The sequence below is a fragment of the Odontesthes bonariensis genome, chromosome 20 (assembly GCF_027942865.1).
Source record: "Odontesthes bonariensis isolate fOdoBon6 chromosome 20, fOdoBon6.hap1, whole genome shotgun sequence".
NCBI classification, from domain to species: domain Eukaryota; kingdom Metazoa; phylum Chordata; class Actinopteri; order Atheriniformes; family Atherinopsidae; genus Odontesthes; species Odontesthes bonariensis.
Window position 1 is genome coordinate 3,315,831 of NC_134525.1, and position 27,919 is coordinate 3,343,749.

Here is a 27,919-nt window from a genome sequence, read left to right on the forward strand (position 1 = left end):
CAGCTGAGTCCAGACAGACAGACATAGAGACATGAAAGTGCCTCGGGAACAACCAGCAGGTGGAAAACTAATTCCCATTAAAATCCAGACGGATCCACACAGAAACAGTGGAAGAATCCCAACTGGGTCAGTGCAGAAAGGTAAAGAGAGAAAAGAAAGAAACACCTACTGAGATCTGACGTGCAACACATTGCATTCCTGGCACTGACTCCGCCTCTTTGTGTCTGTATCTGAGCATCTTAAAACCATTGTTTTTCTCTTCTTGGAGCTGAATAAAAACTCTCCTCATCCACTGATGCGCCTTGATTTTTTATATATATAAGCCAGTAAGTCACATTAAAAAAGATAATTAGCCAAAACATTAAAGTTAAAGCTAATATTTTCCTGTGGAAGAGTTCCCTCAGCATATTTTAAACAGCTTTTATCTGAAAACCTTCTGGTTTATCCCTCGTTTCCGGCTTTGATTCCTCTTTCTTGCCCCTGGGACTAGATGCAGAAACACATGCACGCATGCAGTAACATATAAACAGATGGAAAAATGACAAATGTGGGAATATCTTCACAGCTTCGTGTCCAAAAAGCTGGGACAGCTTAGCCCAGCTGTGCTCCTTTACTTACAGTTAGAGGTCAAACCTGCAGGGATGCACTGGGATTGTGTCTGTTTAAGGTTGTGGCCATACGATGGCAGCTTTCAGTCTTGTAAAGATTATGAAAAATGTCGCTCCAGTTAGCTTAAAACGTTGTGGGATGTTCCACTGGGTGATTATTTCTCTTTCAGCATTGCACATTTTTAAAGTCGCTCTTGCCTTTCTACACAAGCACATTTGTCAGTTTTGAGCTTTAATGTGCCATCTTTGTTCTGTTTTCAATGAATAGGGTTTAAAAAAGCATTTAGCTGTTATGCTGCAAACAAGTGGAACAAACTGCCAGTGGAGATTAAACTTTCACCAAATGGAGACATTTTTAAATCCAGGTTAAAAACATTTCTGTTCTCATGTGTCTATGCATGAAATCTGCACGATATCTTTGAACTTATCTGGACTGTTGCTTGTTTTTAAATTCATTTAAATGATTTAATTTGTTTCTCTTTATATTATTTTATGTATTTTTAATGCTTCTTCCACTCCCTGCTGCAATGCTTTTATTTTATGTGAAGCACTTTGAATTGTTTGTACATGAAATGTGCTACATAAATAAATTTGATTTGATTTGATTTGATTTGAAAAAACACAAAAGGAGCTAAAAAAAACTTACAATACGTTTACGCAAAATGACGAGGAGCAAATTAAGATCACCACAAAGAAACAAACACCACGAGTTACAATATAAAGAGGCAACAAACAGTAAAAGTCACCAAAAATGGTCTACAAAGATCTCTAAAACCACCGAAACACACAGTTTCGTTCATTTATTCCACACAGATCCAAAAATGCTGATTCAAGCCTCTCTTTTTGTGACTGCCGGGGCCGGCTGGGCCAACAGAGAGAGGAGCAGCTGGTCCAAAGTGCAAGGAGAAGGTTGGGCTGCAGAGCCACGACAGTAAAGAGACAAATCCAATCTAGAAAGAAACATCGACCACATTTGGCTTCTCTTTCAGCCTGGTGTTAACACTGGAAAAAATGCCCCTCCAAAAATAAGTAAAAAAACAACAAATAAAAGACGTTTTTGCTTGAAATAAGCAAAAAAATCTGCCAATGGAACTAGTGAAAATCGGCTTGTCAAGATTTCTTGAAATAAGATGTGATATTTAGGACTTTTGAGATAAAAGTGATCTTGAAATTAGCTTAAAAACCTCTTCAAATGTAAAAAAAAAAAGTTTGTTTCATATGATATGTGACTCAAAACAATTTGTTTTCAAGACTTTTTCATTTAACAAGATATTCCAGATGTATTGTATTAAAACAAGTCCCTATATCTGGCTGAAATAGAACATATTAGGGAATTGCGTCTTATATTAAGTGTAATGAGATTCTCAATGAGACAAGTATACTTGGTAAGACTTAGATTTTTTCCAGTGTGGTGTGTAGCTGCTCTCCGGTGAGGAGGTAGGGCCCCACGGCTGAGTTAAAGCTCCATCTTCACCCCTGATGTCGATCCTTAACTATATCTGCTGAGTGTTTTCTTCCTCGTTCAGCTCAGAATAACCACAGACCCTCTGACTCTGCAGTTATCAGGGTGCACACGCTTATTCTAACTCGATCGGTTCGGTTTTTGGGTTCGGTCGAGCCTCCACATTTCACTGTTCCCGTTGTTTAAAGGCTTGGAATCTAAAGAGGTTGGTGTTGGATTAGCTGCAGCAGCCACCCCACCCCCTCCCTCCCACAGAGAGGATTCCTTCATGTGGGGAGCAGAGCTGCAGCGGCTGCTGCTGCTGCTGCTGCTGCTGCTGCTGCTGCTGCTGCTGCTGCTGATGCAGGATGAGCGAGAGCTTTCTGCAGCGAGGGTCACGCTGGGACACGAGCCGCTGCAGAATGAGTCCCAGAGAGGGACGGGCAGCAACATCCCAGCTGCATCACGTCCTTCAACAACTCAGAACCCCACCCAGGATCAATCCACCTCCCTGCCTCCCCCTGGTTCCCACCCCCTCTGTGTCTGCATGTGCAGCGATGCTGCAGAGGACACACCCTCTGCTGTCCCTCTGTGACCCCACACTGGAAAAATCAAAGTCTTATCAAGTATATTTGTCTCATTTCTAGTCAAAGATCTCATTACACTTAATATCAGACACAACTGCCTAACATGTTCTATTTCAGCCAGATATAGGGACTTGTTTTAATACAATACATCTGGAATATCTTGTTAAATGAAAAAGTCTTGAAAACAAATTGTTTTGAGTCGGATTTCATATGAAACAAGCTTTTTTTTTACATTTGAAGAGGTTTTTAAGCTAATTTCAAGATCACTTTTATCTCAAAAGTCCTAAATATCACATCTTATTTCAAGAAATCTTGACAAGCCGATTTTCAGTAGTTCCATTGGCAGATTTTACTGCTTATTTCAAGCAAAAACGTCTTTTATTTGTTGTTTTTTTTACTTATTTTTGTAGGGGCATTTTTTCCAGTGCAGAGCTACACGGGAAAAAAAACTAAATTAACGGGTATATTTGTCTCATTTCTGGTCAAATATCTCATTACACTTAATATCAGACACAACTGCCTAACAAGTACTATTTCAGCCAGATATAGGGACTTGTTTGAAGACAATACATCTGGAATATCTTGTTAAGTGAAATCTTGACAAGCCGATTTTCACTAGTTCCATTGTCAGATTTTACTGCTTATTTCAAGCAAAAACATCTTGTATTTGCTGTTTTTTTAACTTATTTTTGTAGGGGCATTTTTTCCAGTGCGATGCTGCAGAGGACACACCCTTCAGAGCGCTGCTGTCTCTCTCTCTGTGACCCCGATGCTGCAGAGGCAACGCAGGAGTGGCCTCCTTCTCTCTCTGAAGGACGACTGAGACGAGGAGGAGGGCAGGAGAAAAAGTTTGAGCCGTGAAAATAAACCGAAAGGTGGAAAAACACATGCACCCACTGATCATGTTGTTGCCTTCCCATGATAATCCACCACTCATTTTTCTTTATCCGTATTTATTTATATTTTTATTCATTTCAACTTCACAATGTGCAATATCATTTATTCTAGGTCACTTTACTTTTAATCTTTTCTTTCTAAATTTCTTGTTCATGTCTGTTGTTGCTGTTGTGACAAGTGAATTTCCCCGTTGTGGGATGAATAAAGTCTAATCTAATCTAATCTAATCTAAAAATCTACAAGGGATAATGGATCCTGAAAGGCTTCTTTTTTTTTTTAAATCCTGCAGTTGTGAATCTTAATGAGCCATCAGCTGTGGTTAGACTCTGAATGGACACAAAGGCAAAAGGGCTCCAGTAAAAAAAGGAACATTGAGAGAGTGTGTTCATCTCTCTGTAACGTGCACAACATGGAGCTCAGATCCAGATGCACAAATTAACAAAAGCACAGATTAAATATTCATTTTAAGTGCCTCATCAACAACCCTCTGCAGTCAGCGACTGTCTGGAGGCTTCAGCCATTAACAGAACAGCAGAATGGATTTCTTCCTTTTAAAGCTCCTCCAGGACGTCGCTGCAGTTGGTTTCTGGGTCTCCGTGTCCGCTTTCAGGAGGTGAAAGGCAGCTTTATGGGGCTGCGATCAGTGGCTGTTCGATCAAATCAAAGTGGGACCGAACACATTTGTGTGAAAAGTTGACACCACGCGGCGTCTTGATGGCAGATTTGGACTGTGACATCAGAGCGTTTTTCTTCTTGACCTTGGGAAGAACTCTGTTGTCTTACGTGAACACTCGGGCCTCAGTTACATCACCCGGCTCACCTCTAATTAGGAGCCTAATTAAAACTAATTAAACTTTTTTAGCCCTTCGATGTGACCACATCTAATTTGTACTCGTTCTGATGGACGTTGTGTTTCTGGAGACTTTAAGATGGCCTCGTTCTCTCTTTGGCCACTCATGCTGCCCTCCAGACTTTTTTATATCGATATACATCTATAGATATAAAACAGAGGTTGAAAACAACCCCTCCGTCTTTTCCATTTTGTGTATGAACTCTTAACTTTGATGTGAATTAGTGTTTTTTTTTTTATGTCAGATTCTGCATGTTATATCCATTTGTCATGGTGTATTGTCTGTATTTTTTTTTTTAAATGATACCTGCCTTAGGACAATGGATGAAATTTAGCAACCGTGCTAATTCTGGCATATTTACATTGATGCTCTGCTGATATGTTGATTAATGTGCATTGTCCTAATCAAATAAATAATATATATGTATATATATATATATATATGATTTTGGATGGGCTACACCAGCAGTAAATACACTGGAAAAAATGCCCCTCCAAAAATAAGTAAAACAACAACAAATTAAAGACGTTTTTGCTTGAAATAAGCAAATAAATCTGCCAATGGAACTAGTGAAAATCGGCTTGTCAAGATTTCTTGAAATAAAATGTGATATTTAGGACTTTTGAGATAAAAGTGATCTTGAAATTAGCTTAAAAACCTCTTCAAATGAAAAAAAAAAAAAAAGCATGTTTCATACGATATGTGACTCAAAACAACTTGTTTTCAAGACTTTTTCACTTAACAGGATATTCCAGATGTATTGTATTAAAACAAGTCCCTATATCTGGCTGAAATAGTACTTGTTAGGCAGTTGTGTCTGATATTAAGTGTAATGAGATACTCAATGAGAAAAATATACTGGGTAAGATTTAGATTTTTTCCAGTGTGAGATCTTATCTTGAAGTTGTGCAATAAGGAATCTCGTCTGCATTGCAACGTCTTTTCCAGTTAAATCTAAAGAAGTTAAAGAATATAAAGTTTGTGAAGTCAAGACATAAAATGCAACTTATATACAAGTTCAATACTCGCAAAGATGGACTTTTAGATGTTATTTAGATCCTCTAATATTTACAAAAGCTGAATAAATATGATCTTTAGAGATCCGAGATCAGTTTCTCCTCGTTTCCAGTCCGAGGCCGAATGCTTTACATCCAACAGACTCAGGGCGAGGAGTCCTGATCCTCATGGAGGTCTCCTTAAACACAAAAACAAAGTTTTCATCTCAGCATCATTCCAGCGAAGCTGATCTCATTTTCAGAGAAAAGCAACTGTTGGTTTTATCGGGGGAAGTCGAACGTGAGACGAAGGTCGACAGGAGAGGATCCAACACGACAAGTTGATGTAGAAAACAAGAGTTCTCCTTTTAATGTCTCCAGCCACAACATTACTGTACATTTACAGCACAGACTCCGGATTTTAATTTGATTCTGCACACATCACAGTTTAAAGCTTTCCAAAAGAAAAATAAAACACAACCATGACAAAAAGATCCACAAATTAAAACCTATAAAAAAATATAAAAACAGTACTCTTAAATCTCATGTCGACAAAGTACCATTTCCAAGAACATTTGATAACAGAGCAGACAAATTAAATCAGCGTTTTTTCTTTTAAATAGAAGGAAAATACATTTTCATCATGCAGAGGATGTAATTAAATAACCAATCAAACAAAAATAATATATACTTCTCTAAATATCTCTTAAATTTTCAAGTCAAAGCACTCCCGTCCCCTCGAACGGGGAAGAACAAGTCCGCAAAGCTTTCGTTAGCTGCCATCGTCGCATGGCCTTCTACTGAAAACATCACATCTGGGCAACATCTGTTTGGCACAGAGAAAGACGTCCGTAATGGCAGTAGCATTGTTGCGTTAGAAAAGTGGGCGGAGCCGAGCTCTAGTTTCACTGGAAAGAAAAAAGAAAACGAACAGCGAAAACTAAAGAAGAACAAACATTCTGTGCAGCGACATCAGTCAGGACGGCGAGCGGACGGCGGGCGGGCGAGCGGACCCCCCCCCCCAGCAGCTCAGGCCTGCTGCAGCATGCTCTTGATGGTCTTGTTGGTCGAGTCGTCATTCAGATGCTTGGTTGTGTACCTGCAGGAAAAGGAGGGAAACGAGTCAACAAAAAAAGCTCCTGAAACTGATCTATTATTTACGTTCCATTGGTGGAGCTTCAGTGTGTTTTTATCAGAGACAAATGATTTGTTATTTTAATGAAACCAGCTGTTAAAAAGGCCGGGCGGTTTGAACGTGGTGATAACTGAGGACATGTGGCTGAAAGCCTGGGAAACAGTCATCCTCCAACAACTCCTGGACTCTGACAGACTTCTGTTGGAAAAGCTTCATTCGTTTCTTTAGAACTCCAAAAATAAGTAAAAAAACAACAAATAAAAGACGTTTTTGCTTGAAATAAGCAAAAAAAATCTGCCGATGGAACTAGTGAAAATCGGTTTGTCAAGATTTCTTGAAATAAGATGTGATATTTAGGACTTTTGAGATAAAAGTGATCTTGAAATTAGCTTAAAAACCTCTTCAAATGTAAAAAAAAAGCTTGTTTCATATGATATATGACTCAAAACAATTTGTTTAAGACTTTTTCATTTAACAAGATATTCCAGATGTTTTGTATTAAAATAAGTCCCTATATCTGGCTGAAATAGTGCTTGTTAGGCAGTTGTGTCTTATATTAAGTGTAATGAGATACTCAATGAGACAAATATACTTGGTAAGATTTAGATTTTTTCCAGTGCAAGCAGACTGGTTTCACACAACTGGCCTGCTGCAGAAAATGTGAGAGGTCTTCGCTGATCAGGCCCATGTTTTTTGCTCTTGCTCCTCCATCCAGATTTTCTGGGGATGTTTCAATATCAATGCATCATTCCTAACTCTCCATCTTGGAAATATTCCAGATCACTGGAAAAAATGCCCCTCCAAAAATAAGTAAAAAAACCAACAAAATCTAAGTCTTACCAAGTATATTTGTCTCATTTCTAGTCAAAATATCTCATTACACTTAATATCAGACACAACTGCCTAACAAGCACCATTTCAGCCAGATATAGGGACTTGTTTGAAGACAAAACATCTGGAATATCTTGTTAAATGAAAAAGTCTTGAAAACAAATTGTTTTGAGTCACATATCATATGAAAAAAGCTTTTTTTTTTTACATTTGAAGAGGTTTTTAAGCTAATTTCAAGATCACTTTTATCTCAAAAGTCCTAAATATCACATCTTATTTCAAGAAATCTTGACAAGCCGATTTTCACTAGTTCCATTGGCAGATTTTTTTGCTTATTTCAAGCAAAAACTTCTTTTATTTGTTGTTTTTCTTACTTATTTTTGGAGGGGCATTTCTTCCAGTGTATTTACTACATTCAGTCATCCTCTGTTATGTTGGAGTAGAGATTACAGACGTAGAGTCTGCCAGCTTCTGCAGGAAGATGACTTAATGCGGCCAGGAAGCGGCGGCCTGCCTCTGGCCGTGCGCAGAGACAGATGCAGACGTGAGATCTGCTCCGAAAACAGAGCCGTCAGCGGCGGCTGCTGCGAGACTGTGAGGGACGAAGTGTCAAATGTAATCTGCCTCCGCTGCAGAGGCTCGGACATCAGAACCAGGCTGACCGACTGTTAGAGGAGTCACTCTGCTGAAGGCTGAAGGCGAGGACACAGGCTGTGTTTTAAACCGCATACTATTCCTACTACTCATACTAACTTTTTGAGTTAGTAAGCGAGAAGTTCCCGGATGCATACTAGATTCTCTGAAATGTTGGGTATGCATCATGAGGTTACTACTCATACTCAAACTACCCAAGATGCAACGTAACGTGACGTCGCCGATCGTCATTTCCTGTCAAAACGGCAGTTTCAAGCTAGCTACAACGAGGGTAGGTTCACTTCCTGTTTTCAAAACAAAAGCACCAATTGTATGGTAAAGGCTTTCCCTATGATAAAAGGCAACAGGTATTTTATTTTGTGAAAATAACAGGAAGTGCGTTGCTCACTGCGGCTAGCTTTAGTAGCGTCGAATTCTTTGGAACAAAATTGTAAACAGCCGGTATTTTGTCAGGTTTTCAACACGTTGGGGATCTAAACGACTACTTTCTCACCTGAAAATGTTTCAAATGTTGCTAAAGTTTACAGAGTTTAGAGCTTAAGAGAAATCAGCTTCAGGCCGGCTGATTTCGGCTCGGGCAGGAGCGAAATGCATTGTGGGTAAACGCTCTGCATACTGTCTGATCGATGAGTATTCAGTATGTAGTATGTAGTATGCAGTATGTAGTATGCAGTATGTAGTATGCAGTATGTAGTATGTAGTATGCAGTATGTAGTATGTAGTATGCAGTATGTAGTATGTAGTATGCAGTATGTAGTATGCAGTATGCAGTATGCAGTATGTAGCATGCAGTATGCAGTATGTAGCATGTAGCATGCAGTATGCAGTATGTAGTATGTAGTATGCAGTATGTAGTATGTAGTATGCAGTATGTAGTATGCAGTATGTAGTATGCAGTATGTAGTATGCAGTATGTAGTATGTAGTATGCAGTATGCAGTATGTAGCATGCAGTATGCAGTATGTAGTATGTAGTATGCAGTATGTAGTATGCAGTATGCAGTATGTAGTATGCAGTATGTAGTATGCAGTATGCAGTATGTAGTATGCAGTATGTAGTATGTAGTATGCAGTATGTAGCATGCAGTATGCAGTATGCAGTATGTAGCATGCAGTATGCAGTATGTAGTATGCAGTATGAAGTATGTAGTATGCAGTATGTAGTATGTAGTATGCAGTATGTAGCATGCAGTATGTAGTATGCAGTATGTAGTATGTAGCATGCAGTATGCAGTATGCAGTATGTAGCATGCAGTATGCAGTATGCAGTATGTAGTATGTAGTATGTAGTATGCAGTATGCAGTATGTAGTATGTAGCATGTAGCATGCAGTATGCAGTATGTAGTATGCAGTATGCAGTATGTAGTATGCAGTATGAAGTGTGTAGTATGCAGTATGTAGTATGCAGTATGCAGTATGCAGTATGTAGTATGTAGCATGCAGTATGCAGTATGTAGTATGCAGTATGTAGTATGTAGCATGCAGTATGCAGTATGTAGCATGCAGTATGCAGTATGTAGTATGCAGTATGTAGTATGTAGTATGCAGTATGTAGTATGTAGCATGTAGCATGCAGTATGCAGTATGTAGTATGCAGTATGCAGTATGTAGTATGCAGTATGCAGTATGTAGTATGTAGTATGCAGTATGTAGTATGCAGTATGTAGTATGCAGTATGTAGTATGCGGTTTCGAACACAGCCCCAGACACGTCCAACGGGCAGCGTGAGCACGGCTCTGATTGGCTGTGGCTACAACGTGCAGAAGAAGAAAAAAGGCTTTTATTTGAAGGTGAGCTGACCTGAGAGCGTTGAGAAGGCCGTCCACGCTGTTCGGAGGCTGATCTTTGAGGACTTTAATGCAGCCTTTCATCTGCGAGCAGAAACACACGGTTAGCTTAAGGAGACGCCGTCGGCTGCGATCGCAGCGCGGCGCCACTCACGTCGATTTTCGATGACTTGGCAAACGCTCCTACGGGATGAACGTAGTCGTACAGGATGATGACCCCGACCATCACCCTGAGGCAGAAGGACACCGTCTCCTCGCTGGTGAAACGGCTGCGGTACTCCCTGAGAAGACGAGACGGAGGGATTAGACCCAGAGAAGTCTGGAGCGAGACAGGCAGCAGCTGCAGGGAGGCACTCACGGTGTTTCCAGCATGACTTTACACACAGTGGCCATGGTGCTCAAACAGTCTGTGGTGTTGGCGATGGGCAGGTTCTTGTTCTGCGAGGACAGAACAGGAGTAAGGTGATGCATTCAGGTACAATACGATAAATAAAACGGGACAGAAACACATCACTTCCATTACAAAGTGATGGAAAGCACAAAGAAAGAAGGACTATCGGAGCGTTCTCTGGATTATTGAGCCGTCTCTTTTCCCTGTGCAGCTTCTGTTTGGTTCTCAGCACGTTTCCTCCTCCCTAAACATTTCAAACGTTCCTCCAGCAGCAGCACGAGTCCGAGGCGTAATCGATCCACGCCCGAGCTCGTCTGCTCCAGAGGTGTTGATGAAATTCATCCCCCTCTTTTTCCTCAAACACATCTCTGCTTGTTGGGATCATTAAGGTCGGCTGGATTTTGAGGATTTTCTTAGCTGAGAGGGAAGCATCTGTGCACGTGTGGCTGCGCACGAGAACACTGAAAAGCCTCCTCACCTTTCTTTTGCAGCCAAACAGGAGCTTCAGTTTACATTTTAGAGTCCCGTTAACATAACCTGGCTAGATTTACGCCCTGGGCGAACCATCCCGCCTCCAAAAAAAAAAAAAGACTTACCCCACCACCAACACAACATATTATATTATTTATATTATTTTATTATATATAATCTTAAATACAAAAAGATAGCACATGTAGCTCACAAAATGCCATGTTAATGTATATTAGAAGTTATTTAATTTCGCATATAGCTCATAACAATAAAACTAATCCACAGTCAGGACTTCTTGTTGTGTTGCAAACACAAACTGGACCAGGTTGCCTTTGGGTGAAATTAGCTGCATGACATGATGCCTCAATTCTAATTCTAGTTCAGCAAAACTAAAAATCAAATACAGTCGTGGCTAACAGCAACATGTTAGCAAGAGGCTAACAGATAGCCTGTAGCCTACGTCACTGATAGAAATCTGCATCCCTTTATCTTTTGCCCGTTTCTTCTCTTCTTCTCTTTCTAAACTGGGCACCTGATGGCTTCTTTGGTCTTTCCCCATGATGATGATCCATGATGACTCCACATTATTACCTTTGCTTTTCCCCATTTACGCCGTCCGTTCACCCGTCAATCAACCGCAGTCACGTGACGTAAACAAAGATGGCTGCACGGATTTGATTATTTTTTTGACATTTTTCACATAACCCAGTTAATTACATGAAGGTATATGGATCTATGTTCATTTTAGGAATGAAATACAGTTTATTTGGTTGGGAAGCAGCTTGTGTTGTGGCCTGGGATCAGTCTAAGCCCCGCCCCCCCCCGCCTCTTCTGACACACACAACCTGTAGGACTCTCAGCAGCAAGTTGACGTGACAATGAGGAGGCCCGCTCACTATCTTGACATGGAAATGAGCGGTAGTCTAGAAAACTGGCGATATTTTTTATTTTTTTTTGCCCTGGGCGGTCGCCCACATTGCCGATAGCAAACACCGGCCCTGCCCGTTAACGGCCAGTTACTGACACCATGAGCTGAAGAAACGGCAGCAGAGATGCTGAGAAGGTTTGAGGAGTCGGAGTATTACAGATGTTTCACCTCACTTCACCCTTTACCCTAAAAACATTCTCCTTTGTGCCACTTTAGTCATTAAAAACCCTTGCGTGCAGCTCCCGGAAGCCTCACCTCTGACACAAACTTGGTGGTGCCGTCACTTAGCGCCTTCAGCATGGGAGTGGCGTCAGCGTAGAACAGAGATATCCGATTGGCCAGCTCGTTGTTGACTTCGTTCTCACCTTCTGCCTGGAAATAAATGAGAAAAGAAAATAGGTTTTCTGTGAGATTTCCTGTCGTCTTGCATCATTTTAACATTAAGACCCTCAGCCGACCCGGATAAGTTTCACCAGAAGCCGCAGGAAGCAAAACTCTGTCAGCTGACGTTGGAAAGAACCAAAGATGCAGCTGAATCACAGCGTGAAGGCTGGCTGATGTGCATCTGAAGGCTCTGACATAAGCAGACCGTCTGTGTTTCATCAAATAAAAGCATGACAGGAAAACACTGACATGAACCGAGTCACCGAGCCCCCTCGTCTCCCAGCTGACTAACTGCTGTTTTCCACTTCCAGACGCTAAAAACACAAAGAACAAAGAACCAGGCGTCTTTTGAACAGCCCGTTTCTAAATTTGTCTGCATGTTTCAAACAGGAACGCATCCAGTCGTCATGAGAATCCTGACAGAATCCGGATAAAAATGCCCCGGACTTTCAGACCAATTCACGTTCCGACGCGTGATGACAGGCGAGCTGCGAAGCCGTTTGAGCAGAGCAGCTGCGTTTCATCTGGGATGTCTGAATGATTCAACCGTCTGAGCGGTGACTGGACTGTTGGCGACGGCAGCCGGAGCGCCGCGCAGCAGCGCCGGGTCACAACAGCAGCGTCAGCGCGCCGGATCAGCCGGGCTAAGATCACCTGAAGCAGCACGAAAAATAAGTAAAAAAACAACAAATAAAAGACGTTTTTGCTTAAAATAAGCAAAAAAATCTGCCAATGGAACTAGTGAAAATCGGCTTGTCAAGATTTCCTAAAATAAAATGTGATATTTAGGACTTTTGAGATAAAAGTGATCTTGAAATTAGCTTAAAAACCTCTTCAAATGTAAAAAAAAAAGCTTGTTTCATATGATATATGACTCAAAACAAGATGTTTTCAAGACTTTTTCATTGAACAAGATATTCAAGAGATAATTAACTCGTTATCTCGAGATAACGAGTTAATTTACCGATGGTTTTCGAGGCCACTTTTCCTCCCCAGTCCGCCCCTGTTTATATGTGTTTTATGTGTTTGCAGTTTGTTTGTCTTGTATAACTTTCATTTCAGCCCGCGTCCTTTAAGGAGACGGCCGGCTCGACTGCAGCTCAGCAGGCGTTTACACCTCAGCGATCCCGCTGATGTAGTCGACTTCATCAGTGACCAGCTGAGGGGACCAGGCCGTCTCCATGGTTACCGAATGATGCACGAGAGGTGCCGTTATTGTTTTCTCGAGATAACGAGATAAATAACTCGTTATCTCGAGCAAACGAAATGCTCGTCACACCAGCGGGATTTGCTTTTGTGCATTTTCACAAACGCTCCACATTCCATGTTTGATTCATAGGCTACTTTATTCAGTTTTCAATGAAAGGGGGTAAAAACGGGTAAAAACCTTTGCCAGAAATACATATAAACACATATAAACAGGGGCGGACTGGGGGAGAAAAAGTGGCCTCGAAAACCATCGGTAAATTAACTCATTATCTCGAGAAAACCATAAAAAAAAAGTTTATACGTACCACGTCCGCTCTCACTGGAAAAAATCTAAATCTTACCAAGTATATTTGTCTCATTGAGTATCTCATTACACTTAATATCAGACACAACTGCCTAACAAGCACCATTTCAGCCAGATATAGGGACTTGTTTTAATACAATACATCTGGAATATCTTGTTAAATGAAAAAGTCTTGAAAACAAATTGTTTTGAGTCACATATCATATGAAACAAGCTTTTTTTTTTACATTTGAAGAGGTTTTTAAGCTAATTTCAAGATCACTTTTAACTCAAAAGTCCTAAATATCACATCTTATTTCAAGAAATCTTTTCCACTAGTTCCATTGGCAGATTTTTTTGCTTATTCCAAGCAAAAACGTCTTTTATTTGTTGTTTTTTTAAACCTATTTTTGGAGGGGCATTTTTTCCAGTGTATTATCATTGTCATTTCATTTCTACAGTTTAAACCTGTAGAAGAGGCTGAAAAATTGAGGTTTTCTGGATTAAAGAAGCTGATCTCAAACAATGCTCAGGTTTTAGAACCAGAAGCATGATATAAAACTTAATTATTCACATAAATACACTTTCTTTGGACTCCACTTTCCCAAAGTAAGCCCAAACTTTTCCATGGACATATCGGTTTAGGATGCATCGGATACCCGGCTGTGTCTGTGTGGGGTTTATGGTGCAAACAGTCCAGCATCGTCATGAACCGAGCAGAACGACTCCACTCACCGGTATGTTGTTGATCCGCATTCGACTCAGGGTTCTCCTGTAGTAGCTGAAGTCGTTCTGAATGGCAGGATTTGTCATCTGCAAATCAAATAAAAGAAGAAGAAGAAACACGTAAAACACTGAGGCGGCAGGACGTCCAGCTCAGGATCAAACGCACCACCGTCGTGACAGAACGTTTTAGCCGACAATGCAGAAACGTAGCCTTGGGTGGAGAAAGAACAGCGACACAACTACGGTTTTATTCAAAGCCCTTCACATGCACATCCTCGCTCCTCCTGACAGCATTCAGGGGTCTCATTAAACCGGGCCTCGCCCTCTGACATTCGGTGCCCACACAGCTACTTAAAGACAGCCGTCAGTTCACGTCTTCCTTCAAAACATAAATCATCTGGTTCCGACTTAAGTTGGCCGAGAGGAACCCGGCCAATCGCACGGCTTCGTTCGAAGCGGCACCACCAGTAAGAGCTCATTATGTGGCTAATTATCCTCATTCCTGTATGCGCCTGTCACAGTCAAAGCTGTGCTGGCAGCATGCTAATCCTGCTACAATGGGCTGGTACTCAGCCTGTGTCCACTGTGTCCACCAGGAGAGACAGGCGGCTCTGCCAGGGAGGGGCCGCACGCCGCTCAGACTCTAACTAGGTCAGAAGCCCGTGCATGGGTGTGAAAGATTGATGAATAGGCCTGGCATGCCACCTTACACCCCCTACCTTCATGTTTTATCTTGCCAGAATGAATAGTGGGCACTAATTGGGGCGTCACAACAAATCGCCTCAGGGAGTCAGGGAGCGTTTTTTTTTTTAGGCGTTTGTTTCTGAGTGTGAAGGAGGAACCAGTTCGTCCGCTGTCTGAGGGGCTCACACAATATTTAATTTTTTTTGCCGTTGATGAAGGTAGTCCGGCTAGTTGGCTGGGGTTTAAAAAATAAAGCGTTTTGCGTCTTAAAACAATATGCGTTCAAAAGAGTAATACATTTGCATCACAAAATCGTTCTCCAGGAAAAAGTCAGACCTCACAATCGCTTGGCCCTATTTTCTCTCCCTTCGTATCACTGCCTCTGTGTAGACCGTGCAGACCGAAGTGCAGACCGAGCAGCAAACACCGTAACAGGCGCGGCTGTCGGCAGGCGTCTCTCCTTTCGTTTCCTTTTGTTTCCCTTTCCTTTTGTTTCTTTTATTTCCTTTTGTTTCCTTTCCTTTCCTTTCCTTTTGTTTCCTTTCCTTTTCTTTTGTTTATGTGCTGTGTAGACCCTGCAGACCGAAGTGCAGACCGAGCAGTAAACACCGTAACAGGCGCGGTTGTCGGCAGCAGGCAGTGATACAAAGGGAGAGAAAATAGGGCCAAGCGTTTGTGAGGTCTGACTTTTTCCTGGAGAACGATTTTGTGATGCAAATGTATTACTCTGTTGAACGCATATTGTTTTGAGAACCAAAACGCTTTATTTTTTTAAACCCCAGCCAACAAGCCGGACTACTTTTGTCAACGCCAAAACGAGGCTGGAACTCTGCTCACAGGACGCAGCAGGGGGTAAGAAGATGTTCAGAAATGATGTTGCTGATATGGGATGTCATACAGCTTCATGTCAAAAGAGGCGAACTATCCCTTTAATTTTTGCTCAGATACACCATGCATATAATCAGCCAAATGATTACAAAGGTCATAAATGAGCACATTTCTACATGTATTTCTTTATATATTTATATCCTACTGTATGTTGCTACTAATTAATTTCTTGTTTGTTGTTGATACTAACCAGCGGTCGGTCGGTCGTGTGTATCCACAGTTTCTCAGAATAACTTTGATCAACTGTTTTATCAACAAAATCCAAAACAAAAAAGTGGATTTCACTGATTCTAACGTTTTAGTTTTTTTTAGCAGTTTGTGATAAGCAGAAAACATTTTAGAAGCTGAGCTATTTTGTATTTCCAACACCTAGGTTTATATTTGGTCTCGGGACAAGAATGATGTTTTAGTATTTACTCTGCATTGATTATTTTCAATTTCCCGAGAGGGAAAGAAAATGTCCAGCAGTCCTGGAACGACCCAGAAACAATTACCCACTTTAAACAGCAATAAGTGTTCGTGTAACTGCAGTCAAACTGATGTCAAAGAGCTTCGTGCCAAAAGAGACGAACTATCCCTTTAAAAGCTTCCAGACTCAGCTGAGGACGCCAACAGTCTGCAGACCCCTTTCCCTGCTGTAATCCTCTTCAGCCATCCCTCCAACACCCGTCAGGATTCTGATTAAATGCTAATCATGCGCTCGCTGGTGGCAGTTTCAAACTGCACCGAGTCTATGGCTGTGTTCGAAACTACATATTACATTGTATCGCAATGGCTTTCCCTATGATAAAAGGCAACTGGTATTTTATTTTGTGAAAATAACCGGAAGTGCGTTGCTCACTGCGGCTAGCTTTAGTAGCGCCGAATTCGTGGGAACAAAATTGTAAACAGCCGGTATTTTGTCAGGTTTTCAACACGTTGGGGATCTAAACGACTACTTTCTCACCTGAAAATGTTTCAAATGTTGCTAAAGTTTACAGAGTTTAGAGCTTAAGAGAAATCAGCTTCAGGCCGGCTGATTTCTGCTCGGGCAGGAGCGAAATGCATTGTGGGTAAACGCTCTGCATACTGTCTGATCGATGAGTATGCAGTATGTAGTATGTAATATGTAATATGTAATATGTAATTTGTAATTTGTAATTTGTAATATGTAGTATGCAGTATGCAGTATGCAATATGTAATATGTAATATGTAGTATGTAGTATGCAGTATGCAGTATGCAATATGTAGTATGTAATATGTAGTATGTAATATGTAGTATGCAGTATGTAATATATAATTTGTAGTATGCAATATGTAGTATGTAATATGTAGTATGCAGTATGTAATATATAATTTGTAGTATGTAATATGTAGTATGTAATATGTAATATGTAGTATGTAATATGTAGTATGCAGTATGTAATATGTAGTATGTAGTATGTAATATGTAGTATGTAATATGTAGTATGTAATATGTAATATGTAGTATGTAGTATGCAGTATGCAATATGTAATATGTAATATGTAATATGTAGTATGTAGTATGTAGTATGTAATATGTAGTATGTAGTATGCAGTATGTAGTATGTAATATGTAGTATGTAGTATGTAATATGTAGTATGTAGTATCCAGTATGTAGTATGTAATATGTAGTATGTAGTATGCAGTATGTAGTATGTAGTATGCAGTATGTAGTATGTAGTATGCAGTATGTAGTAAGTAATATGTAGTATGTAGTATGTAATATGTAATATGTAGTATGTAATATGTAATATGTAGTATGCAGTATGTAAAATGTAATTTGTAGTATGCAGTATGTAGTATGCAGTATGTAAAATGTAATATGTAATATGTAATATGCAGTATGTAATATGTAATATGTAATATGTAGTATGTAGTATGCAGTATGTAATATGTAATTTGTAGTGTGTAGTATGCAGTATGTAAAATGTAATTTGTAATATGTAATATGTAATATGTAATATGTAGTATGTAGTATGTAGTATGTAATATGTAGTATGTAGTATGCAGTATGTAGTATGTAATATGTAGTATGTAGTATGTAATATGTAGTATGTAGTATCCAGTATGTAGTATGTAATATGTAGTATGTAGTATGCAGTATGTAGTATGTAGTATGCAGTATGTAGTATGTAGTATGCAGTATGTAGTAAGTAATATGTAGTATGTAGTATGTAATATGTAATATGTAGTATGTAATATGTAATATGTAGTATGCAGTATGTAAAATGTAATTTGTAGTATGCAGTATGTAGTATGCAGTATGTAAAATGTAATATGTAATATGTAATATGCAGTATGTAATATGTAATATGTAATATGTAGTATGTAGTATGCAGTATGTAATATGTAATTTGTAGTGTGTAGTATGCAGTATGTAATATGTAATATGTAGTATGTAATATGTAATATGTAGTATGCAGTATGTAAAATGTAATTTGTAATATGTAATATGTAGTATGTAATATGTAATATGTAGTATGCAGTATGTAATATGTAATATGTAATATGTAGTATGTAGTATGCAGTATGTAATATGTAATTTGTAGTGTGTAGTATGCAGTATGTAGTATGCAGTATGTAATATGTAATATGTAATATGTAGTATGTAGTATGTAATATGTAGTATGTAGTATGTAGTATGTAATATGTAATATGTAGTATGTAGTATGCAGTATGTAATATGTAATTTGTAGTGTGTAGTATGCAGTATGTAGTATGCAGTATGTAATATGTAATATGTAATATGTAGTATGTAGTATGTAATATGTAGTATGTAGTATGTAATATGTAGTATGCAGTATGTAGTATGTAGTATGCAGTATGTAGTATGTAATATGTAGTATGTAGTATGTAATATGTAATTTGTAATATGTAGTATGCAGTATGTAGTATGTAGTATGTAGTATGCCCTACTTTGAGCTCGTCGAAGCGCAGCGTGAAGTGCAGGATCTCGGCGAACTGCTTGGCCAGCGCCTGCTCCCGCTCCAGGTGTTGAGTCGGGTCGCTGTACGTCTCGCTGGTCAGAGCTCCCAGGAGGCTGTGCAGCGCCGCCTCTGTTAGGAAGAAAAAAGGCAGATTTGGAGAGGAGCACTGTCAGAATGCACAGATCTACAGGGTTCTTACTCATCACAACGTAAAAAAGGCTCCGAGGCTTTCCTGGTCATCAGTCAGTGCTGCTGAACATTCAGCTTTTTGTCAACTCCAGCAGCTCAATATGCAGGCATGCAAAGGTCAGACGAAGGGAGAACTGCTGCTTCTAGCACGGCAGAGTGATGAATATTCAGGTGCAGAATGCAGAATGCTGCAGAAAACCCGCTAATAAAAAAAATCCCTGCCTGCAGTGACCAATTATTTTCAGTTATTAGGATTTTTTTTTTCTGGTCTAAGAAAATGCAAAGCATGCATCCTCAGGCTGTTTCACCTTTTCCTCAAAGAGCCCGGCCTTCCTGCTCAGCCGGCACTGTTCACACCTCAACTTAGCCAACAGCTCTTCAGCGAGCCCCGATTTCATCACCATCACCAAACCAGTTAGTTTGTTGGAGCCAGGGAGACTATGTGAGGTGAAACGTCTAGTTTTCCACCTTCTTAAGCACCTGCCAGCATCAAAACAATGAGAATCTACTCCGATATAAGGATGCAGCAACAACAACAGAGCGACAGGTATCTAATGATCTTCAACATCATGCACCAACTTAGCATTTGTTAGCATTAGCATTGGTAGACATTGGCTGTGTCTACGAATGTGTCTACACATTGGCTGTGTTCGAAACAGCACACTACATACACTTTTTTATATATATATATATATATATATATTTATATATATATATACACACACATATACACACTACATACACATACTGATCGATCAGACAGTATGCAGAGCGTTTACCCACAATGCATTTCGCTCATGCCCGAGCCGAAATCAGCCGGCCTGAAGCTGATTTCTCTTAAGCTCTAAACTCTGTAAACTTTAGCAATATTTGAAACATTTTCAGGAGAGAAAGTAGTCGTTTAGATCCCCAACGTGTTGAAAACCTGACAAAATACCGGCTATTTACAATTTTGTTCCCACAAATTCGGCGCTACTAAAGCTAGCCGCAGTGAGCAACGCACTTCCGGTTATTTTCACAAAATAAAATACCCGTTGCCTTTTATCATAGGGAAAGCCATTACGTTACAATTGGTGCTTTTGTTTTGAAAACAGGAAGTGAACCTACCCTCGTTGAAGCTAGCTTGAAACTGCCGTTTTGACAGGAAATGACGATCGGCGACGTCACGTTACGTTGCATCTTGGGTAGTTTGAGTATGAGTAGTAACCTCATGATGCATACCCAACATTTCGGAGAATCTAGTATGCATCCGGGAACTTCTCGCTTACTCAAACTCACTAACTCAAAAAGTTAGTATGAGTAGTAGGAGTAGTAGGAGAAGTGTGCGGTTTCGTACACAGACATTCTTTCATGTCGATGAGCTTTGGTCTGGCACAGCTGAGAATATAAATATATTCTCTGTGATATGTTCAGAGAATATAAAGCCAGCAGAGCTCTTAGATCCAAGGACTCAGGTCAGCTGGTCCAGTCCAGAGTCCAGACTAAACATGGAGAAGCAGCATTTAGCTGTTATGCTGCAAACAAGTGGAACAAACTGCCAGTGGAGATTAAACTTTCACCAAATGGAGACATTTTTAAATCCAGGTTAAAGACATTTCTGTTCTCATGTGTCCATGCATGAAATCTGCACGCTATCTTTTCATTTATCTGGACTGTTGCTTGTTTTTAAATTCATTTGAATTATTTTTTTTTTTTTTCTCTTTATATTCCTTTAATGCTTCTTACACTCCCTGCTGCAATGCTTTTATTTTATGTGAAGCATAAGCTACAAATAAATTTGACACAGCAGAGGAACGGATCTGCTTGCTGTAAAGGTCAAAGGTTCAAGTTTATCTTTCTCTTAATCATCCGAAGAAAAGCAGCAGATCCTCACAGGTTCAGGAGCTGAAACCAGACATGTTTTGGTCTGGTTTACTCTTAGAGAAATCCGTATAAACTGAGCAGAAAATGCTGTTTACCTGCTGAAAAACACAAGCCGTCTAGAGAAGCTAATCAGGCTTTCTGAAAAACACTAAAAGATATTTCTTTTAACCTAGTATGCACGGTTAATGGTCATTTCTGAGCTTTTTTATACTCAAATTACACTGGAAAAAATGCCCCTCCAAACATAAGTTAAAAAAAACAACAAATAAAAGACGTTTTAGCTTGAAATAAGCAAAAAATCTGCCAATGGAACTAGTGAAAATCGGCTTGTCAAGATTTCTTGAAATAAGATGTGATATTTAGGACTTTTGAGATAAAAGTGATCTTGAAATTAGCTTAAAAACCTCTTCAAATGTAAAAAAAAAGCTTGTTTCATATGATATGTGACTCAAAACAATTTGTTTTCAAGACTTTTTCATTTAACAAGATATTCCAGATGTATTGTCTTCAAACAAGTCCCTATATCTGGCTGAAATAGAACTTGTTAGGCAGTTGTGTCTGATATTAAGTGTAATGAGATATTTGGACTAGAAATGAGACAAATATACTTGGTAAGGCTTTGATTTTTTCCAGTGTAAACGATCAATCAACATAAAAATAAGTAATTAAACAGCATGAACCAGCTGTTTAGCTGTGTTACAGAGCAGACCTCCTAAAGGCTCCAACTGTAGCAGCAGGTCGAATGTGTAATCATGTGCATGTAAACTCAAAATTGTTTCAATGCCACAAATTTTGCCTCAAAGGGCATTGAAATCTGCACGGCACTTAAGATCAGTGGAGAAAAGGGAAGGAAGGGGGGGCGAAGCTAACGACTCCCTCTTCTCAGGGACTCGACGTGAGGTCAAGGAACAACTGTCGAAGTGGATCACAGCCTCAGCGAGATACGTGAACAGTGCAGTGTGTCGGCCAGCTGAAGCATCCTGATTAGCACGGAGACGGATAATGGGGCAGCAGTGGTGCCCAAACTGCCCCAGGAGGGGTGAGAGAGGGGCGGGGGGGGCCTCAGAGGCTTTCCTGTTCACATGCAGATGAGACATGGGACTAATTATCTTATTGGCATGAAAATTAAATGTGTGGGGGGGGGGCGGCGTTATTTCATTCAAGCAGGATTACGCTCATTGTTTTGACAGTAAGTAAATACAAAGCCTGTGCCCTGCCTCGACAGAGCATACCCATGGACTGACAATTAAGGAGGAGAAATGTAGCTGAGAACACGAGCGCCAGCTAATGCTATACAAACACGTCTTATTCAAGGCAAGGCATCTTTATTCATACAGCACATTTCATACCACAGGGAACACTGGAAAAAATGCCCCTCCAAAATAAGTTAAAAAAACAAAAACAAATACAAGACGTTTTTGCTTGAAATAAGATGTTATATTTACACTGGAAAAAATCAAAGTCTTACCGAGTATATTTGTCTCATTTCTAGTCCAAATATCTCATTACACTTAATATCAGACACAACTGCCTAACAAGTTCTATTTCAGCCAGATATAGGGACTTGTTTGAAGACAATACATCTGGAATATCTTGTTGAATGAAAAAGTCTTGAAAACAAATAGTTTTGAGTCACATATCATATGAAACAAGCTTTTTTTTACATTTGAAGAGGTTTTTAAGCTAATTTCAAGATCACTTTTATCTCAAAAGTCCTAAATATCACATCTTATTTCAAGAAATCTTGCCAAGCCGATTTTCATTAGTTCCATTGGCAGATTTTTTGCTTATTTCAAGCAAAAACATCTTGTATTTGTTGGGTTTTTTTACTTGTTTTTGGAGGGGCATTTTTTGCAGTGTAGAAGTTTTGAGTTAAAAGTGATCTGGAAATTAGCTTAAAAACCTCTTTAAATGTAAAAAAAAAAAAGCTTGTTTCATATGATATGTGACTCAAAACAATTTGTTTTCAAGACTTTTTCATTTAACAAGATATTCCAGATGTATTGTCTTCAAACAAGTCCCTATATCTGGCTGAAATGGTGCTTGTTAAGCAGTTGTGTCTTATATAAAGTGTAATGAGATATTTTGATATTTTTTCCAGGCAACTCAATGTGCTTTACATAAAGACAAGGCATTTAAATGAACAGCATAAAGCAGCATAAAAACAAGCAATTTAAAGAGAATAAAAAATAGAATAAAAATTAAAACACAGTTAAAAGCAATCAAAGAAGAGGGGAAAAAGAAAGATATAAACTCAACCATAAGCACACGGATAGAGAAATGTTTTTAACCTGGATTTAAAAGTGCTTACAGTTGTGGCTGATTTCAGTTCTGCTGGTAGTTTGGTCCAGTTGTGTGCAGCATAACAGCTAAAAGCTGCTTCACCGTGTCTAGTTTGAACTCTGGGCTCCACTATCTGACCTGAGTCAGCAGATCTCAGAGCTCTGCTGGGTTTATACTCTGCCAGCATGTCATTCATGTATTCTGGACCTAAACCATTCTGTGATCTGTAGACGAGTAGCAGAACTTTAAAATCTATTCTGTATCTGAGCGGGAGCCGATGTAAAGACTTGAGAACTGGGGTGATGTGATGTGATCTCTTTGTTCTGGTTAAAACTCGGGCTGCAGCGTTCTGAATGAGCTGCAGCTGTTTGAGACTCTTTTGGGGGAGTCCAGTCAGAAGACCGTTACAGTAGCATGAATCAGCTTCTCCTGATCTGTTTGGGACATGAAACCCTTCATTCTGGATATGTTCTTAAGTTGATAAAAGGCTGATTTGGTGACTGATTTGATATGATTGTTGAAGGTCAGGTCTGAGTCCATCAGCACGCCGAGGTTCCGGACTTGGTCTTTAGTTTCTAGAGACAGTAGCTGTGTTTGAAACCGCATACTTCTCCCACTACTCCTACTACTCATACTAACTTTAACTTTTTTTAAGTTCCCGGTTGCATACTAGATTCTCCGAAATGTTGGGTATGCATCATGAGGTTACTACTCATACTCAAACTAACCAAGATGCAACGTAACGTGACGTCGCCGATCGTCATTTCCTGTCAAAATGGCAGTTTCAAGCTAGCTACAACGAGGGTAGGTTCACTTCCTGTTTTCAAAACAAAAGCACCAATTGTATCGTAATGGCTTTCCCTATGATAAAAGGCAACGGGTATTTTATTTTGTGAAAATAACCGGAAGTGCGTTGCTCACTGCGGCTAGCTTTAGTAGCGCCGAATTCGTGGGAACAAAATTGTAAATAGCCGGTATTTTGTCAGGTTTTCAACACGTTGGGGATCTAAACGACTACTTTCTCACCTGAAAATGTTTCAAATGTTGCTAAAGTTTACAGAGTTTAGAGCTTAAGAGAAATCAGCTTCAGACCGGCTGATTTCAGCTCGGGCAGGAGCGAAATGCATTGTGGGTAAACGCTCTGCATACTGTCTGATCGATCAGTATGCAGTATGGAAGTATGTAGTATATAGTATGTAGTGTGTATTGTGTAGTATGCAGTATGCAGTATGTAGTATATAGTATGCAGTATGCAGTATGTAGTATGTAGTATGCAGTATGTAGTATGCAGTATGCAGTATGTAGTATGCAGTATGTAGTATACAGTATGTAGTATGCAGTATGCAGTATGTAGTATGTAGTATGGAAGTATGTAGTATGGAAGTATGTAGTATATAGTATGCAGTATGTAGTATGTAGTATGCAGTATGTAGTATACAGTATGTAGTATGCAGTATGCAGTATGTAGTATGTAGTATGGAAGTATGTAGTATGGAAGTATGTAGTATGGAAGTATGTAGTATATAGTATGTAGTATGCAGTATTTAGTATGCAGTATGTAGTACGTAGTATGCAGTATGTAGTATGTAGTATGGAAGTATGTAGTATGTAGTATGCAGTATGCAGTATGCAGTATGTAGTATGCAGTATGTAGAATGCAGTATGCAGTATGTAGTATGCAGTATGGAAGTATGTAGTATGCAGTATGTAGTATGCAGTATGTAGTATGCAGTATGCAGTATGTAGTATGCAGAATGTAGTATGCAGTATGTAGAATGCAGTATGTAGTATGCAGTATGTAGTATGCAGTATGTAGTATGCAGTATGTAGTATGTAGTATGCAGTATGTAGTATGCAGTATGCAGTATGTAGTATGCAGTATGCAGTATGTAGTATGCAGTATGTAGTATGCAGTATGCAGTATGTAGTATGCAGTATGTAGAATGCAGTATGTAGTATGCAGTATGGAAGTATGTAGTATGTAGTATGTGGTTTCGAACACAGCCAGTGACTCACGAGTGCCAGCTCATGCTATACAAACACGTCTTATTCAAACACCTCGGTGGTGTTTTTTTTTTTTTCTTAAAGAAAAAGGGAACTAGAAAACCTTTAAAGCCCAGAGGGAATTTTATTTATAGACGCAGACGGGGCTCTGAGTTCAGACCGTTCGCAGTAGGAGAGAAGCTTCAACGATAATACAACCCAGACACTGAGCTCCGTGGTAGCAAATTACACTCGGATAGATTTATTCCAAGTGTGTTTTGCAGTTCTTTCTGATTGCAAGCGACGATGCACATGTCAACAGAGCCCAGAAACTTCAGATGATTGTAAGAGGACTTTGTAGGAGGCGGACAGCGAGCTGGCAGTGCAGTGCGGTAAATTGAGCACGTCTGCCATTCGCTAATGACTCCCATCTGCTTGGCCCAGCGTTTGCAGCAAAGCAGCTGATTAAAAATGGCCTTTTTTTTTTTCTCCTCCCGTCTGCATCCCAGTCAAAACAGAGGTTAAGACGGAGCTGCTTTTAGGCGGTCAGAAATTAGCCACTCCAATATGTTGGGAAGTCGTGGGAGGGGCGGGGTGCGGGGGAGATGTCCGATCTCATCAGGTCATGGCAGAGCAGGCCAGCAGAATTTGGGCATGTTGGCGCTTTACATGGTCGGAGGATGGCGGGACTTCAGAGTGGCTCTAAGGGTTCCACCTCTGACCAACTCCAGTCGAAAAGCTTTTTTCCTTTGACAAAAAGGTCTGAAATCAAATCAAGAGTTTGGCCAATCAAGCGAGCACTTTGAATTGTTTTGTACATGAAATGTGCTATACACTGGAAAAAATGCCCCTCCAAAAATAAGTAAGAAAAACAACAAATAAAAGACGTTTTTGCTTGAAATAAGAAAAAAAATCTGCCAATGGAACTAGTGAAAATCGGCTTGTCAAGATTTCTTGAAAATAAGATGTGATATTTAGGACTTTTGAGTTAAAAGTGATGAAATTAGCTTAAAAACCTCTTTAAATGTCAAAAAAAGCTTTTTTCATATGATATGTGACTCAAAACAATTTGTTTTCAAGACTTTATCATTTAACAAGATATTCCAGATGTATTGTATTAAAACAAGTCCCTATATCTGGCTGAAATAGTACTTGTTAGGCAGTTGTGTCTTATATTAAGTGTAATGAGATATTTTGACTAGAAATGAGACAAATATACTTGGTAAGACTTTGATTTTTTCCAGTGTGGGCAGAGAGACCCTACACTGGAAAAAATACCCCTCCAAAAATAAGTTAAAAAAAACAGCAAATAAAAGACGTTTTTGCTTGAAATAAGCAACAAAATCTGCCAATGGAACTAGTGAAAATCGGCTTGTCAAGATTTCTTGAAATAAGATGTGATATTTAGGACTTTTGAGTAGTATGCAGTATGCAGTATGTAGTATATGAGCAAGTGAGCAACGCACTTCCGGTTATTTTCACAAAATAAAATACCCGTTGCCTTTTATCATAGGGAAAGCCATTACCATACAATTGGTGCTTTTGTTTTGAAAACAGGAAGTGAACCTACCCTCGTTGTAGCTAGCTTGAAACTGACGTTTTGACAGGAAATGACGATCGGTGACGTCACGTTACGTTGCATCTTGGGTAGTTTGAGTATGAGTAGTAACCTCATAATGCATACTCAACATTTCGGCGAATCTAGTATGCATCCGGGAACTTCTCGACTCAAACTCGCATACTAACTCAAAAAGTTAGTATGAGTAGTAGGAGAAGTATGCGGTTTTGAACACAGCCCATCATTCAAACGGGAGCAGTCACCAGAGTCAAACATGGCGCTCTGCAAGCTTCAGCGCAGCAACAGGAGCGATTACATCACAAACTGATGCCTTTCACAGGAACAGGTCCGGTGGTGGACCTTTAAGCCCGTCTGCGTCTCAAACCTGATAAAAAAAGATCGATTTCTTTACGTCTCTTGATTTCAAATGCGGGCCCAAACATTGCATAAGCCCGTCTCCGTGGTCGTCCTGCTCTGCACACGGCCCCGCCCGCCTGGGGTAGACTTTCAGCCTCATGCGTGTAAGTCGGGGCGGCGGGCTGCTGAGGCCGACATGGCCCCTGAAGCCAAAAGTCAAGGCAGTGAATTAGAGCAGCAGCCGAAGCTGAGCGCTGACCTACTTTGTTACATAACAGCCATCGTCAGGCTGCCGCCGCCCACTGCTCCCATTGACTACCTTCTCCTGCCGCCACAGGGGATCAGGGGGTTCAGGGCACCGAGGCACGACGTGATCAGCCCCCTCCTCAGCTTCAGGGTCATAAGAAGATCAGGGAGCGGTAAGCCTACGCCCTCCCCCACCCCCCCGTCGTCTCCAGGCTGCAGCACCATCCTACATCGTGTTGATAAATGCGATGTGCCGGGTTTCAAAGCCTGATTTACGAGAGCCAGGCTGCATGATACGCGTGTGCACTGCATGTCTGTTGACTTACCCAGGTCTGCGATCAATAATGCAGACGCACAATTAAGGTCACGTGTGGAGGTGAAGCCACTTTAAAAAGGCCTTTTACATTCAGGGGATCGGGTTCGGAGCTCTGATAGTGTTTAAAATTGCAAATGGCACCTGGGACATGCCCGCTCACGCACATTTCTGAGCCGCAGCGTCACACATGTCATCACTTGGAGTTTGAGGAAACTGTTCCGCTGGAAACAGTGACCCTCAGACCCGGCCCACATATTAAACACAGAGACAGCACGGGGAGTCATGTACCTAATCTCTGGGAGAACTCGTAGAACTTCTTCAGTTTCCCCACCAAAGGGACCACAGCCGCCCAGGCCTGCTCCTGCAGCGCCTCGTCGTTCGGGTTCTGGATCGCCTGCGAATGACAACAACCAGCGGGTTCAAAAGAGTCCGAGACAACTCT

General features: G+C 40.3%; 1 protein-coding gene across 2 annotated transcripts in view; it reads right to left on the reverse strand.

Moving 5' to 3' along the window:
• Window positions 1-5,720: 5,720 nt before the first annotated feature.
• The window catches only part of fam49bb (family with sequence similarity 49 member Bb), a 56,425-nt gene continuing 34,226 nt past the window's right edge, over window positions 5,721-27,919 (reverse strand). For both annotated transcript variants that reach the window (XM_075452010.1, XM_075452011.1), the window contains exons 5-12: window positions 27,766-27,871; window positions 18,672-18,811; window positions 14,188-14,265; window positions 11,832-11,948; window positions 10,145-10,224; window positions 9,941-10,067; window positions 9,800-9,870; window positions 5,721-6,478 (exon numbers count right to left, since the gene is read on the reverse strand). In XM_075452010.1, coding sequence (XP_075308125.1) covers window positions 6,409-6,478; window positions 9,800-9,870; window positions 9,941-10,067; window positions 10,145-10,224; window positions 11,832-11,948; window positions 14,188-14,265; window positions 18,672-18,811; window positions 27,766-27,871 — 789 coding nt within the window. In that variant the 3' untranslated portion in view covers window positions 5,721-6,408. The remainder of the gene's footprint in view (window positions 6,479-9,799; window positions 9,871-9,940; window positions 10,068-10,144; window positions 10,225-11,831; window positions 11,949-14,187; window positions 14,266-18,671; window positions 18,812-27,765; window positions 27,872-27,919) is intronic.